The sequence below is a fragment of the Sus scrofa genome, chromosome 18, assembly GCF_054392235.1.
Source record: "Sus scrofa isolate SSC_HxYL_T2T_F1_AM1 chromosome 18, Sscrofa_HxYL_maternal_Yorkshire_Landrace_v2.0, whole genome shotgun sequence".
Lineage (NCBI taxonomy): Eukaryota > Metazoa > Chordata > Mammalia > Artiodactyla > Suidae > Sus > Sus scrofa.
This window is the reverse complement of record NC_139400.1, coordinates 15,468,332-15,485,067: the sequence shown is the minus strand read 5'-3', so window position 1 is coordinate 15,485,067 and position 16,736 is coordinate 15,468,332. Positions and strand designations below refer to the sequence as shown.

General features: G+C 41.8%; 2 protein-coding genes across 3 annotated transcripts in view; one reads left to right on the top strand and one right to left on the bottom strand.

Moving 5' to 3' along the window:
- The window catches only part of TCAF1 (TRPM8 channel associated factor 1), a 147,057-nt gene that overhangs the window by 79,902 nt on the left and 50,419 nt on the right, over positions 1-16,736 (bottom strand). The gene's annotated exons all lie outside the window — the stretch shown is intronic.
- On the top strand, positions 5,269-6,222 carry LOC100519633 (olfactory receptor-like protein OLF3). The gene has a single exon (XM_003134564.3). The coding sequence runs from the start codon at positions 5,269-5,271 to the stop codon at positions 6,220-6,222; it is 954 nt and encodes a 317-aa protein (XP_003134612.2).

The following is a 16,736-nucleotide window of genomic DNA, read 5'->3' as shown; positions in this document are numbered from 1 at the left end:
GTTTTAATCTCTTTGCAATATATACATATATCAAATCATCACTTTATGCACTTTAAATATTTGACACTTTTATTTGTTAATTATACTTGAAAAACTTTGTTTGAACAGGTGTAGAAGTTCCACCCTTCTGTGTTAGGGATTTGGGGTGACCTTACTGCTTTTCCATTTTTTTTCAGTAGTTGTTCATACTCCCTCTATCAACTTTCTGTAGGTTTGGATTTTTTAATCTGTCAATGTGATGCTGATGGTCATTTCTGCAGCTTAAATAGTGCCATGGGAAATGTACCAGGATGCCCATTATCCTCGCGCTGCTCCCAGAAGCCCCATGAGATTGCACATACATTAGGGAAGGGAAGTGCGTGTCTCCTGTCTCTAGGAGAAGAAGTGAGGGCATCTGGAGGCAAAAGGGGAGAACTGGAATTTACCCCAGAATTAGATGCAGCACTTGTTGTTGTTCTTAGATTGGAACATTGAGGGTAAAGTTTGGTTTGGGCTGTAGGGGTATTTCCTAAAACCGCAGAAACCAGGTTCTCTGCTTTTCGAATGACCTAAGGCTCTAATGAAGATGTTGGTGGGAGAAGGATGGAGGAGAAGGGCAGGCAGCATGGAGGCCCTGCCCTTGTGAATTGGCAACAGGAGCAATAATTAACACTCTAATGCATGGGGCTCTTGAGGGAATCTGTTGGCCCTACATTGCTAGTGCAGCTGCTGCCGGAGCTCATTAGGTCTCTGCTGGAGATGTTTTTGGAGCTTCCTCCCAGTAGCTGTCGCGCCCAGTCACAATTAGTCCCAGGTGACTTATAAGCCCTGGAGCCCAAGGAATTTGGATCCATCCCTTTAGGTCTGTTCCACGTGGTCCATCCCTTTGTTGGAAGGGAGAACACTTTAGACCAACTTAAACCTGGATGGAAGCAGAGATGCTAACTTGGTCAGACACTGATTGATATTTGAGAGGTATCAACAGCATGTGGGAGTGGGGATTTAGGATGGAAACAAAAGTGATATAACTTGTTAGAGGCTACGGATATAAAACATGACTGGTGAAATCATCTATCCAAAATAATGTAGCAAATATAGTAAAAATAACTGCTTTGCAGAAGTCTTACGGCTTGGGTATAAAATCTTTAGTTAGGTATTGATATTAATTAGCAGATAGTAGGAATATTATATTACATTTCCAAAAAAAAAGATAATTGTTAATTTCTTTAAAGCCTCTTGTTTCAATTTTTGAAGTTTTTCATAATAAGATATTGTGATTTTCCATTTTAATAACAGACAAATTAAGATGTAAGACAATCAATGGCTTATGCAGAGACCTTGGGTCTTCCAGAGGGTGAACTACAGTTAAGATTTCAGCAGCCTAACTCCTCCCAGTGTTGGTTCCTCTAGAATTGGCTGTAGGGGCTGCAATATGGAGACACACGAGAAAGAGGGAATTGCACTGAAAAAGAAAACCTCAGTCCTAGAAACAGGGGGCAAGAGATGAAAATAATGCGAGCATTTATCAGTGGAGACTACTATGAAATATATCATCAAAGGTGAATGTCAGGGTTGCACATGTTTGAGAAACAAGATCTCGTAATCCGGCACAAATTATGTGAAAAGTCGAGTGACCAAATCAGGTTGAAAGAGGATCACAGGACCCCACAAAGGATTAATGAATTATTCTCAGCATGTTAGACCTATGTTTGAAATATCAGCCACCCAAAGGGCGCTGGGTTCTCTGTGTCCATACATTAGGATGATGCAGATATTCCTTCTCGGGACTGATGGCTCTGTGTCTACATCAGCCAACTCTTCAGTCATGAGTCAGAGAAATCTTTCTTTGAAAACATGTGCATGATCATTGCAACATTATACGGATATGGGCTTGGAACTATGTGGATTAGCAAGAAAGAAACTTATTTGCAGCTTGGGAGACCTGCTCTCAAGTGGGCCACCTCTTCCTCATATTTGGCAAAGATCACACCTTTCTAAAAAATGCTTTCAGTTTTATCCATTCAAAAACAATCCTTGCTGCCTGTGAAAACACAGTATTAAAGAATGGCCTCTCCCTGTGGTTCATCCCTTTAGAGATAAGGACCAAGAGGGAAGGATTTCTTCATGCCTGTATTGAATGGGTCGTGGGGGATGCTCTGCTTCTATTTTCAGGATTTTCACTTGTCCCAGCCAAGGTCGTTAGGAACCCCAATACTGAAGGTCAAATTGATTTAAACTTAAATGATATATTTTCTTTCTTTAAGCAAAAAAATCATAACTGACTCAAGCTGAATTTCTCATTAGTTGTCTTAAGCTATATAAGATGAGTTGTATTAGGAACCTGAAAACATTTTTTATTTCCATTTCTTCGTCAGAGAGAGAAAGCATTTCGGTTCTATTTGCTGTAAGTATTAATAACAGGAATAATGGGGGAATGCACTTCTCTTAACTAGGGTCATCAAAGATTATATTTTAACTATAAGGATTTCATCTTTGCATTCCAAACCTCATACTTAATTTCTCCTATAATTTGTGTCTTTCCTCATCCCACCCCCCACTTGTAAGGGACCTCAGTTTTTACTCTTAACTCACCCGTTTGAAAGAGTCACAATAAGATCATGTAATTAATATTTTAAAAAGCCCATTTTAGAACAATTATATTTTTCAAAAAAAGGAAGACCACCTCACCATGAAGGGAATAAATTACTAATGTTTCAAGCATCCATGATTGGGCAAGAAGGAGATAATTTGTAACAATAGTTCAATGACACTTTCATATTTTATCACTTATTGTGTCTATTCATTATGTCATGATAATTTCCCTAAATCCACCCCAACCCATTCACTACAGGCGTGAAGAAACCCTTCCTTCTCAGCCCTCACATCTAAGGAGATGAACCACAGCGGTATGTCATTCTTTATTCCTGTGTTTTGTGCCAGCAGCAAGGATTATTTTTGAATGGACAAAAATTAAAGCATTTTTAGAAAGGTGTGATTTGACGTTGGCTGCGTATGAGGAAGCTATGGCCCAAAGGAGGTAAAATAGCGCTTTACTGTTTATTAAAGGAGCATTAGGGACCTGCAGAAAGGTAAAGCAGCCAGAATGGGGACAAATATTGAGAAAAGAACACAAATTGTCTTGTGCAGAAGGAAGAGTTCACAATACCACCTCTTAACTGTGTTCAGTGTTCACATCTGGCTTTGAGCAAGAGCTGTGTTCCTCGTGTCTTAGGAGGAGGGATTCGCTATGTCGTTTCCATTGTGAAAAGTGGAACATATAAACCACAGGGTCTGTCTTACCTGTTGACATCAGTGAATACACAACACAGGCTTGCTGATAGGGTCAGATCCCTGGAATCCATTAGAGTTGAAAAAGATTAAGCTTTAGTGTTCTGACGCTGAGTGTTTAGATACACAGCGCACTGTCTACCAGTTATTTCACTGTCACCCTGAGACCCACTAGGAATCTAGCTCTATTTAGTTGAAAGCTGGTTCAAGATAATGTCGGAGATAATGTTTGCTGCAGGTAAGTGAAAATCACCTGACAAACCTATTTTCTGTCCTTTATTTGGCTTTAAAAATATAGATGGGAGTGCCTGTCGTGGCGCAGTGGTTAACGAATCCGACGAGGAACCATGAGGTTGAGGGTTCGATCCCTGACCTTGCTGAGTAGGTTAAGGATCTGGCGTTGCAGTGAGCTGTGGTGTAATTTGCCGATGCAGCTCAGATCTGACATTGCTGTGGCTCTGGCGTAGGCCGGTGGCTACAGGTCCGATTAGACCCCTAGCCTGGAAACCTCCATATGGTGCAAGTGCGGCCCTAGGAAAAGGCAAAAAGACAAAAATAAATAAAAATTAAAAAACCTAAAATATAGATGCCATTTCTTAATCTATCAAGAGTCCAAGGAGGGACTCCCTGACTGTAGAAAACCAGAATATTTTGACATCAATTATTTTGAATTTAAGTTATTTTACTTTTCAGGTATGTGATTGGGTTAGAGATTTAAGTTTTTAAGTAGAAAATGTGATAGTATTTCATAATTTACAAGTATATTTAAGGTCAAACATACATATACACACACATATACACACACTTTGATGGGTTAAAAGAATTAGATGACATATCCACAAAAAGTATTTAAGTATTAACAGGCTATTTTAGTAAAATGCTTTGCTCTAAAACACACCTTCTAATGAAAGCTACAGTTAATAAAGATAGAACAGGTCCTAATTAATGACTGTCTGGACACACCTCCATCTAAGATGTTCTTAATTCCACAAGAGGTTCAACATCACAGGACTTGTACATGAAAGAGCTATGGTTATATTCGTATCTTGGGGCAGTCATGCTGGCATTGGGTGTACTGTGATGGGTTGTGAGGTCCAGCAGGTTCGTTGCTCTCTCCCAGCAAGGAGCGCTTGTTACAACAAATACCTACATGGCTAGAGTACCACTACCAGTAATAGTTTGTAAAGTAACTTCCTCATGAATTGCTTATGTTTGACCTTAAATATACTTGTAAATTATGAAATACTATCACATTTTCTACTTAAAAACTTAAATCTCTAACCCAATCACATACCTGGAAAGTCATTAAAACAAAGTTTCAATCCAGGTTCTCTCAGCTCTTCCCATGAGATGCTGGCTTTGTTTGTACTATTTATCGGCCACTCACAGATGTCTATTTTTTTGGTGGGTTATTTATTCATTTTGTCATAGGAACAATGAGGTTGAGGGTTCGATCCCTGGCCTTGCTCAGTGGGCTAAGGAGTAAGTGAGTGGTGTAGTAAATTTATGTAGGGTTATCCTTGACTTTGAACCATGTTTATCATCATGGTTTATCACTTTACTTCCCATTGTCACTTATCATACTCTCTTGCCCTGGAACCTAAGGTAAACTGGAAGGATATAGAGCTCCAAGCTTTCACAAACTCCCTGAGACCACCTTGTTCTTTTGAAGGAAATGGCTTGTCTCTCTTTTCAAATTTATTAAATTTTTCTTTATAAAGTGTAATTGACTTATAGTGTCGTGCCAATCTCTGCTTGGCTCATCTCTCATGTAGACACAAGATATAATAACAGTATAGGTGATACAATCTATACACCGTAGGTCTAAGGCACACCAGGATCAGGCATGCCATCTGGGGCCATGAATATTCTAAAACATTAGACTAAGCCTGGAAGGTCATACATAATATGCATTATTTTAAGAAGTTCTTTTTGCAGTTAATTCAACAGCTTTTGCTATTTCTGTCTGTCTCTGCAGATTAGTAATCTTCCATTTTTTTAATGGGAAGAAATAACCAGACTTGGGTGAGAGAGTTCATTCTCCTGGGCCTGTCCAGTGACTGGGACACCCAGCTCTCTCTCTTTGTCCTGTTCTTGGTCATGTACCTGGTGACAGTGCTGGGGAACTTGCTCATTGTTCTTCTGATCAGACTGGACAGCCGACTCCACACTCCCATGTATTTCTTTCTCACCAACCTCTCCCTTGTGGACGTCTCTTATGCCACAAACATCGTGCCTCAGATGCTCGTGCACCTGCTTGCAAAACACAAACGAATCCCGTTCGTGAGCTGTGCAGCCCAGCTGTTTTTCTCCCTGGGCCTGGGTGGGACTGAGTTTGTTCTCCTGGCGGTGATGGCCTATGACCGCTACGTAGCTGTGTGTAACCCCCTGAGATACGCGGTCATCATGCACGGAGGGTTCTGTACCAGGTTGGCCGTCACATCCTGGCTCAGCGGCTCTGGCAACTCCCTCATGCAGACTGCCATCACCTTTCAGTTGCCCATGTGCACAAACAAATATATTGATCACATATCCTGTGAAATTCTAGCTGTGATCAGGCTGGCCTGCGTGGACACGTCCTCCAACGAGGTGGCCATCACGGTTTCGAGCATTGTCCTGCTGATGACACCTTTCTGCTTGGTTCTCATGTCCTACATCCAGATCGTCTCCACCATCCTGCAGGTCCGGTCCGCAGAGGGGAGAAAGAAAGCCTTCCACACCTGTGCCTCTCACCTCACGGTGGTTGCCCTGTGCTATGGCATGGCCATTTTCACTTACATCCAGCCACACTCCAGCCCCTCTATCCTTCAGGAGAAATTGATCTCTGTCTTCTATGCCATCTTGATGCCTGTGCTGAACCCCATGATTTACAGTCTAAGGAACAAGGACGTGAAGGGTGCCTGGCAGAAACTACTAGGGCAGTTATCTGGATTAACATCCAAACTGGCAACTTGATGAATCATGACATATTTGGAGAATAGAGTTTTGCATGTGTGTTTTCCCACCCTACTGAGATATGAAGCATTATATCTCCATTGCCCTGGCAACCAGGAAGGAGATGATGAAATGTGTACTAGCGATGTTGAGTCGGAGGCTTAATGGTTGGGTTGGGCTGTGGGGCGTGGGAGTATTTTTATGGCACAGCTACATGCTCAGAGAAATCAGGCACTGCTGTAATAGAACTTCCCACGTCTACTCAATCTCCATTCATTTAACCTGAGATTAATGAGAAAAATAACATAATTTGCTGTTGCGATGTGTCATAGCGTTTGTCATCATGGATCTATTCATAGATCTGACTTTGGATTACTGGTTATTATTCATCCAAATTTTGTACAAGGTTATTGTATTTCCGTTGGGGTCAAAGACACTTTCACTTTTAGTCTTGCTTGATGCATACTATCCACATCTAGTAATTGGGTGAGTCACTATTCTGAGATGAATGTTGCTCTCAAGGCTGATCAAAATGTTTTGTTTAGGACCAATGACATGTGGACATAAAGCCTTTGTCACAGTGTTGGAAGTACTCAGTGGAAGAATCTACTGGAGGGCTTGTTTTACAATGGTGGATAGTGAATAAAGGTGTTTGTACCTGTGGCTGTTACTGGCTAAGGAAAAACTAAGTTTCAAGCTCTCCTTGATACTATACAAAATGGTTTTTTTCTTTTCTTTTCTTTTTCTTTTTTTCTTTTTTTTTTTTTTTTGGTCTTTTTAGAGCCATACCCACAGCACATGGAGGTTCCCAGGCTAGGAGTCTAATCAGAGCTGTTGCTGCCGCCTACGCAAGAGCCACAGCAACACGGGATCCAAGCCATGTCTTCAACCTACATCACAGCTCATGGCAACACTTAACCCACTGTGCGAGGCCAGGGATCGAACCTGCAACCTCCTGATTCCTAGTCAGATTCATTTCCACTGTGCCATGACGGGAACTCCTATACAAAATATTTGAAGGGAATTTGTTGCATGTACAAGGGGTACCATTCAAATGAAAAACTGTTCAATCTGTGAAAAGTGGAATTCTTTCCCTAGATTTAGACACAACATTAGTGCATAGAATTTGAGATAATGTATAAAATATAAAATATGAACTCAATCTATGAAAGAACAGATTTCTCCGTGAAAACTAACGAGCACTAAAACAACTTTATTATGCATTTGGTGAATCAGGACAGTTCAGTCAGCTGTCCAGGTGTCACCCTCCAGGCTCCATGGGACCTGTCTTCTCCTATCCCTCCTCCACCCTACCCAGGAGGGCCCTCGTTGATCTTTGTAAGTCTAGTGAGGTAGAGCAGTTTGGAGTAGACCTCACCTCCGGGAAAAAAAGCCTGAATAAGGAAAAGGTGGGGAAAGAAATAGTTGTACAAGGGGTAAGGACAGGGGAAAGAGGAGAAAGACTATGAGAGCAGCTCATCTTCATGCTTCCTTGAAAACGTCTCAAAGCCTTTCTTCTCTTGACTCTTTTTAAGTCAAAGGATGCACAGTTATTCCGCTTATGAACACATTTTCACACAATCTCAGGGTTCAGGCAGCGTTGAAGTCTCATTTGACATTTTATTTTAATTAACATAATGTAATCATCCAGTTTATGTTACAGGCAAACACCCTCAAACATGTCAATGCTAGTGGGCTAGACTTGGTGTTCATTCAAGAAATGTTAATGGCGTGTCTACTACGTGTATGACAATGAACTGGTTTTCATAATCAGTATGATGCATGGCTGCCAATAAGACCCTAGAGCAGAGATGACAGAGTATAAAACAATTAAAGTACAATGTGCTGAGGATCACAGAGAGAGCAAGATTTGGCGGGGGGGGGGCAGATTTCAGGAGTCTTCTGTATGAAAGAATCAGAAAGACTAGGTGGAGGCCAGAAAAGTGAGAACAAGTTATCCAGATGACAACAACTCCAAAGAACAACTTGTGAAACGTACAGAGCTGGGAGACCATGAGAGTTCGGGGATGTTCCAAAGCCTCGCTTGCAGCACAGAGAGGGGGGCAGCAGAGAGGGTGATATAGGAGGGTCAGGAAGGGTCAGAGCCCAGATTACTTTTTACATTTATCCAAAAGCAATGGGGAGGTAGTAATGAGGGCTTTGAAGCAGGATTATGGCTTGATCAAAATTAACGGTGGTGAAATGTCACTCCCTCCGGCAAACGAGTCTAGGGAAGAAATGCTGATGAGGAGACCCCCTGGGGCGTGCTGCTCCAGGGGTCCTCTTGAGACACAAAAGGAATCTGAACTAAGGTAGGGGCAATGGGAAAACAGAAAAGTCAAGTGCTGGATTCCGAAGAGATCTCAGAGGACCACTTCATGTTTTCCTAGAAAGGAATTTTATGTGGCTCAACCACCTGCCCTAAAATGTCATACTCCCACCTGAATAGTCTGTAAATGGTGGAGCAAAGTACAAAACTTACTATCATGAAGACACGCTATGTAAAACAGGGGAAAGTGATGAATGAAGAAAATTGGCCCCAAATACTTGGATGTGCATGTCAAATATACACATGACCCTTCACGAAGGAGATTCTGTAAAGATTGAATCCTCATTTCTTTACCTGCTGAATTGTTTGAGTGTCTTCTTCACTCTCCACCCCATGAGAGCAGGACCTTCACCCAGCCTCCATGTCTTTGCTCATCACCCCTTCTCCCAACTTCAAGGTCACACAGTACAGGAAACCTCTCTCCGAATCTGATCTTTTCACATCTTCTTCCTGACACTGCTTCTCCCACTCTGCTCTCATAAGGTCCTTCGTATAACATTTAGACCACTGCAATTATCCAGCACCATTTCCACTTTTAGATTCTTAATCTAATTCATGTGCAAGTTCCTTTTCATATACAAGGCAGCATATTCCCAGGTTCTGGGACCCAGGACCTGGACATCTTCAGGGGGTCATTGCTCAGCCTTCCACAGAACCTCTTCAGGCTGGACGCTTCGTTTTTCCCCATGACCCTAGCAGCCTTCAACGGCTGCCTGCCTTTCCGGTGTGCTGTAATATACAATCTCATCTCGTACATGGTCCGCTTCATAGGGAATTATTCCTTCAAGAAGCTCCGAAGAGTTTCATCAACATTTCTTGTGACGTAGGACTGCTGGAAATGTATTCATTCAGCTTGTTTGCTTTAAAATGCCTTTATTTCGCCTTCATTCAAGAAGTATTTGCTCTACATATAGAATTGTTGGTTGACAGCCTCCCCTGCACCACTCCCCGGGCTCTAAAGATGTCATTCATCTGTCTTCTGGATTGCATAATTTCTGAGAAGAATTCTGCTTAAATGCTCTGTTCTCTACGGGATGGATCTTTGTCTTTCGGCTTTAATATTTACACTTTATTTTTGGCTTGTACATAATTAGAATGTTATGTGTCTAGGTTTTTAATTTTTTAGGTATCCTCGTTGGCTGCGTTTCTTGGACTGTGCTTGTATTTCTTTCGCTGCTTATTTTTCTCGTAACCATTATCTCTTCAATATTTCTTCTACTTTTGTCTCCATTGTCTCTCTGGGATTTTCCAATTTCATGTATGTTAGATTGTTTGATATTGTCCTACAACCCCAGGAAGCTCTTTTCTCCTTAGAAATTTTTAAATCTGTTTCAGGTTTGCTAGTTTCTACTGAGTTTTCCTTATTCTCACGGATTGTTTCTTGGATCTATTAAGTCTACTGGTGAACAATCTTTATTTCTGTGATTATGTTGTTCACATCCAGCACTTCCATTTAACTCCTCAAGCATTTATGACACAATCAGTTTTTTTCCACTAGATCCTTATACTTACTTATGAGAGTTACTTTAAACCCCTGTGGGGTAGTTCTTTTTTTTTTTTTAAAGATTTTAATTATAGTTGATTCATAATGTTATGTCAATTTCTGTGTACAGCAAAGTGACCAAGTCTCACACACACACACACACACACACACATTCTTTTTCTCACATTATCCTCCATCATGTTCCGTTACAGTGACTAGATATAGTTCCCTGTGCTATACAGCAGGATCTCATTGCTTATCCACTCCAAATCAATAGTTTGCATCTACTAACCCCAAAGGCCCAGTCCATCCCAATCCCTTCCTCTCCCCCTTGGCAACCACAAGTCTGTTCTCCAAGTCAATGAGTTTTTTTTTTTTTTTTTTCTGAAGGTAGTTCCATTTTTGCCATATGTTAGATTCCAGATATGTGATACCATATGGTATTTGTCTTTCTTTTCCAACTTAGTTCACTTAGTATGAAGAGTCTCTAGTTCTATCCATGTTGCTGCAAATGGGATTATTTTGTTCTTTTTCATGGCTGAGTAGTATTCCATTGTGTCTATATACCACATTGTCTTAATCCATTTATCTCTCGATGGACATTTAGGCCGTCTTCATGTCTTAGCTATTGTGAATATTACTGCAGTGAATATAAAGGTAAATGTTTCTTTTTGAATGAAAGTTTTGTCTGGATTTATGCCAGAGTGGGATTGCTGGGTCATACAGTAGTTCTATAGTTAGGTTTCTGAGGTACCTCCATACTATTTTCCATAGTGGTTGTACCAATTTACATTCCCACCGTGAAAGAGGGTACCCTTTTCTCCACACTCCCTCCAGCATTTGCCATTTGTTGACTTGCTAATGATGGCAATTCTGACTGGTGTGAGGTGGAGAGGTTCATTGTAGTTTTGATTTGTAATTCTCTAATAATTATTGATGTTGAGCATTTTTTCATGTGCCTGTTGGCCATGTGTATATTTTCTTTACAGAAATGTCTATTCAGGTCTTCTGCCCATTTTTCAATTGGGTTGTTGGTTTTTTTGCTGTTGAATTGTATAAGTTGTTTGTATATTTTAGAGATTGAGTCCTTGTCTGTTGCATCATTTGAAACCATTTTCTACCATTCTGTAGGTGGTCTTTTTTTTTTTTTTTTTTTTTAATGGTTTCCTTTGCTGTGCAAAAGCTTGTCAGTTTGATTAGGTCCCATTGGTTGGTATATTTTTGTTTTTATTTCTGTTGCCTTGGGAGACTGACCTAAGAAAATACCTGTACAGTTGATATCAGAGAATGTTTTGCCTATGCTTTCTTCTAAGAGTTTTATGGTGTCTTGTATTATGCTTAAATCTTCAAGCTATTTTGAGTTTATTTGTGTGCATGGTGTGAGGGTGTGTTCTAGTTTCTCTGGTTTACATGCAGCTATCCAGGTTTCCCAGCACCATTTGCTGAAAAGAGTGTCTTTTCTCCATTTTATATTCTTGCCTCTTTTTTCAAAGATTAATTGACCATAGGTGTCTGGATTTATTTCTGGGTTCTCTATTCTGTTCCGTTGGCCTGTATGTCTGTTTTTGTGCCAGTATCACAATGTCTCAATTCCTGTAGCTTTGTAATTTTGTCTGAAGTCTGGGAGAGTTATGCCTCCTGCTTCTTTTTTTCCCCCTCCATGTTGCTTAGGCAATTCTGGGCCTCTTATGTTTCCATATAAAATTTTGGATTGTTTGTTGTAGTTCTGTGAAAAATGTCATTGGTAATTTGATAGGGATTTCATTGAATCTGTAGATTGCTATAGGTCATATGACTGTTTTAACAACATCAATTTTTCTAAACCATGAGCATGGAATATCTTTTCATTTTTTTGAATCCTCTTTGATTTCCTTGATTAATGATTTTTATATATGATTTTTATTTTTTCCATTATAGTTGATTTACAGTGTTCTGTAGTCTTGGAGGGCTCTTTCTATGCGTGAGCACCCCTGGGTATTTTGTGAGAGCTTCCTTTTTGTTTTTAGGATGCTGTGCATGCTTCCAGGGAGATGGAGGCAATGGGCAGGGCTAGTAGCTAGAGCCTGGTTGCTGGGCCCTTGACAATAGCAAGGACCCATGGGAGGGTGGTGTAGTCTGCTCCTAGTTGCAAGGCCCTGGGTAGTGACAGTGATCAAGCAGGGGTATGTGGTGCTTGGAGCATTTTGAAGTGGCAGAAGCAGGATGGGTTCATTCGCAGGGGAGTGAGAACAATAGCAGCTGGTGCTTGGTTTCAGTGCCCTTTTCTTCCCTGACCTCTGAGGTGACTGGGCACACAGACTCCTGGTGGTGGTGGGCTCCTCCCACCTCTGGTGTCTGAGATGACTGCTGAGGTTTGCCCCACCACCTGTAGACCATGCAGGAGGCTCCGTACCACACTTAGCCCCCCACTGCCCTTAGCCCATGCAAGCATTGCCTGGTCACCCATAGCCCACACAAGAGATGCTCTGTCACCTGTAGCCCACGCAATTGGTTCCTCGCCACACTTATCCTGAGCCAGAGGCACCCTGCCATCTGAGAGTCTGCACGTGTGCAGGGAAAAATATTTCTATGGCGGTCCACCTCTCCTCCTGCAACCCTCCCCAACAACGGTGCCTTGCTTCTCCTCTGGGCCCAGACCTCCTCTTGGGTTCCCTCAGCTGTGGCTCTCTGCTCCCGCACCCCTGGCACACCACTCCTTAGCCCCTCAGACTGTCTCCCCACATAGCCAACCCTAGTCCTCTCTCCTGAGCCTGAGTCTCCGCACCCAGCTCCTGCCCCGCGTCTCAGGCTACGGTGTCCGGGGGCGGGGGGAGGGGGGCGTGCAGACGGACTGTGTGGCTCTCACTCTGCTTTGTGCTCCTCAGTCCAGCTGCTGCAATTTTCTCCACGACTTTGAGGTCCCCCCATCTCAGCTGATCTCCCTGTCAGTTAGGTGGCTTCTCAGAGTGTGGGCTCATTTCCTCTTTCACAGCTCCCTCTCAGGAGTGCTAACCTCGTCCTGATTTCTTTTTCTCTCTCTCTCTTTTCCTTTTGTTCTACCCAGTTATGCGAAGGGTTATTTGCCCTTTTTGGAGGTTTAAAGTCTTCTGCCAGTGTTCAGTGGATGTTCTGTGTGAATTGTTGTACACATAGATTTTGATTTTTTTTTTTTTGATGTGTTTGTGGGAGATGAGTGCCACATCTTACTCCCCTGCCATTGTGATCCTTCTCCTGTGGGGTCGTTCTTATAATCAAAGTATGTCTGATTCTTGCACTTTAATTTTTTTGTTCAGTACAGTGTAATTTTTATTATCTTTTCCTCTGGCCTTTAATTTGGATTGGCACTCAGGCATTTTGTGCATTATCATACTAGGCTATGATAGAAAGAGTGTTATGCCTTGAGATGGACACATTTCTGCTGTTTGTCCTATAGTCTTGACTTGTGAAGAGTATGGGGCTCCGGGCACTCATGGGTACAACTGGATTTGAGGTTTTGTGTCTTTATGGTTATCCTCAGTGCAACCACAAATTTAGTTTATCCATCATTACTTGTGCTTAACATGGGATATTCCGTTGTTGGAGGGATTTTCCTAGCAGTCCTGTTCCCCCCTGAAATTTTAAGCCCTCCTCACATGTCATAGAGTCTGTCTTTCCACATGTTCTCTCTAGTCCATGCTAAACTGCTGCTCCTGCTTCCTCAGTTCTTGCTAGCCTGGTGGTGTGGGTAACAGTATCTTCTCTGTTGTCCTGGGTCTGTCTCAGAAGGATGTGCATCTTTTGTCCCTGTGACTCAGGGTTGGGGCTTTCTTAGTGTTCTTGCCGTTTCTGCAGAATGAGGGGATAAATGCTTGATGGTCCAGACACAGAGCAGTTGCCTGCCCCAGGGACCCTGTGCAATAGTTTATTTGTTTACTTTTCTGTTTTCCCTCTTTAATAAATCTTCAGGTGTCTCTGAGGCACACAGGGCTTATTGTCCTTGCCCCAGTGGCTTCAGGCTTTTGCTCCATGTTGGGGATAATGTGGTGGTTAGGGACGTCCTTCAGCGTGCTGCAACAGCTGTGGCTGCCTTATCTTTCTTTGGTTTTTCACTTTCCCCCACATATTTCTGTGAGGATGGTTCGACCTCTGTAGAGAAAATACTGAGGATTGGTGGGAACGCCTCTTTGTGCCATGGTTCTGGGCCATGTTATACTTATGGTCCCCCACACTCAAACATGAGCCCTTCGTTAAAGCTGGTTGGAGGGCCCTGTTTTCCTACCATGCTCTCATCTAGGTAGGTCAGAGCTCATAGCCTATCTTTCCCGAGATTGTGCTATTTATTTGCCCTACAATCTCAGTTTACGCGTGATTTTAAGAATAGTTATGATTTGTGTAGATTAGCCAACCTTTTCTTGTTTTAGGATGAAATCATGCCTCTTTCCAGCTTTCCAAAAACGAAGCGGAGGCTAGAACAAGCTCCATTAATTTCAGCAGGCTCTTTGTCTAGAGAAAGTTTAGATTTACATCAAAAGTGAGCAGAAAGTACAGAGAATTCCCATATATTATATCCGTCCCTCCAACCTCAGCTCCCCAAGACACACAGCCTTCCCATGATAAATATCACGCATCAGAGTAGACATTTTCAATTTTTTAAGGACTTTTGAAACAGATAAAGTGGAAGTGTGGGAGGGGCTGATAATGAACAGCTCAGTAATATATAACAATGGCAAATAATTTTTAAGCTGAGGAATTTTAAGTCAAACAATCCACTTTATGGAAGAAGCTCACCCAAATTATATGCATAGTTTTTGAGCAAATAATTTGTTATATTCGTGTTCTTCTTACACACCCATTGATAACATATATTAGTGTGTCTGTTATAAATGTTTCTTGAAGGAAGCATTTCTTTTTATTTATTTATTTATTTATTTTCCCACTGTACAGCAAGGGGGTCAGGTTATCCTTACATGTATACATTACAATTACATTTTTCCCCCACCCTTTCTTCTGTTGCAACATGAGTATCTAGACATAGTTCTCAATGCTACTCAGCAGGATCTCCTATTCTAAGTTGGGTCTGATAACCCCAAGCTCCCGATCCCTCCCACTCCCTCCCCCTCCCATCAGGCAGCCACAAGTCTCTTCTCCAAGTCCATGATTTTCTTTTCTGTGGAGATGTTCATTTGTGCTGGATATTAGATTCCAGTTATAAGTGATATCATATGGTATTTGTCTTTGTCTTTCTGGCTCATTTCACTCAGTAGGAGAGTCTCAACATGTTCCATCCATGTTGCTGCAAATGGCGTTATGTCATTCTTTTTTATGGCTGAGGAGTATTCCATTGTGTATATATACCACCTCTTCCGAATCCAATCATCTGTCGATGGACATTTGGGTTGTTTCCATGTCCTGGCTATTGTGAATAGTGCTCCAATGAACATGCGGGTGCATGTGTCTCTGTTAAGTAGAGTTTTGTCTGGATAGATGCCCAAGAGTGGGATTGCAGGGTCATATGGAAGTTCTATGTATAGATTTCTAAGGTATCTCCAGACTGTTCTCCATAGTGGTTGTACCAGTTTACATTCCCACCAACAGTGCAGGAGGGTTCCCTCTTCTCCACAGCCCCTCCAGCACTTGTTATTTGTGGACTTATTAATGATGTCCATTCTGACTGGTGTGAGGTACTACTGCTCACGGTAATTGCAACATATAGAAAGATTTAAAACTCTAAATAAAATATAGAAAAATAGAGTTTTAGGGTCTGCCTTGGAAAAAAAGGGAGAAGAGAATCCAAGTCCTTAATACAGAGTTCTTTTACACCTCTTCAAAGTCTTGATACTCATGAAAAGATTCAATATAATTTTGACAGATGCAATCCCCTATCATTTTCTGATGTATTTTTAGGCATGGTAGTTTTGATTTGCATTTCTCTTATGATCAGCGATGTTGAGCATTTTCTCATGTGTTTGCTGGCCATCTGTATATCTTGAAGGAAGTATTTCAATTTTTAGGCAGACACGTATGTGGCAGACACCAATTTCTTGTGTAGAAAGAGAGCATTTTCTGTTTGGAAAATGGTTAAAATTTTAGAATCATGGGGGCTCATATGCCAGGGAAGCAGGGAAACTCTCAGGTTGTGATTTACTTTAAAATCCTCTCTCTAATGGTTGAGATATCGCTTTAAAGTCATTGGAAACTTAGATCAAAGAGTATTAAGTGGGTAATGGTAGAATAAAGTGTTATAATGAAAGATTCATGTGGCAGGGGTCTACTAAATTGCTCCAGTAGTTCTCAAGTTTTGACCTCTCAGAAACACCTGGAAAGTGTTTTGTTCTATCAGAAACACCCGAGAGGCTCCTTCAACCACAGTTGGCTGGACCCTACTTATATCATTTATGATCCAGCAAGTCTGGGTAGAATGAAACCTATCCCGCTTTGAAAGACACTGGCCTATGCTGTGTTTAGGAACAAAATGCTGCAACAGTAGACACCAGCCGTGTTGATCGTGAGAAGGAAGGATCCATGTGATGGACATTTTGAAGTAAGAGTTGCTGTAACTTGCCAAGTGATGGAGGTTGGATGAGAAGGACAATTTCCCCAGGTTGTGAGCAGGAGTGCCTGAGGGGCTGTGAGTCCTTGTTCGATGCTTGGCATCTGGGGGTTGACCTCTGTTGTGTGCAGACAAGGGCAGAAAAACCGTCGTAATGTGAACTTCCAGGTAGTGTGACCAAACTCTCACAGTAATAGTTTTTCCAGCTTTCTTCA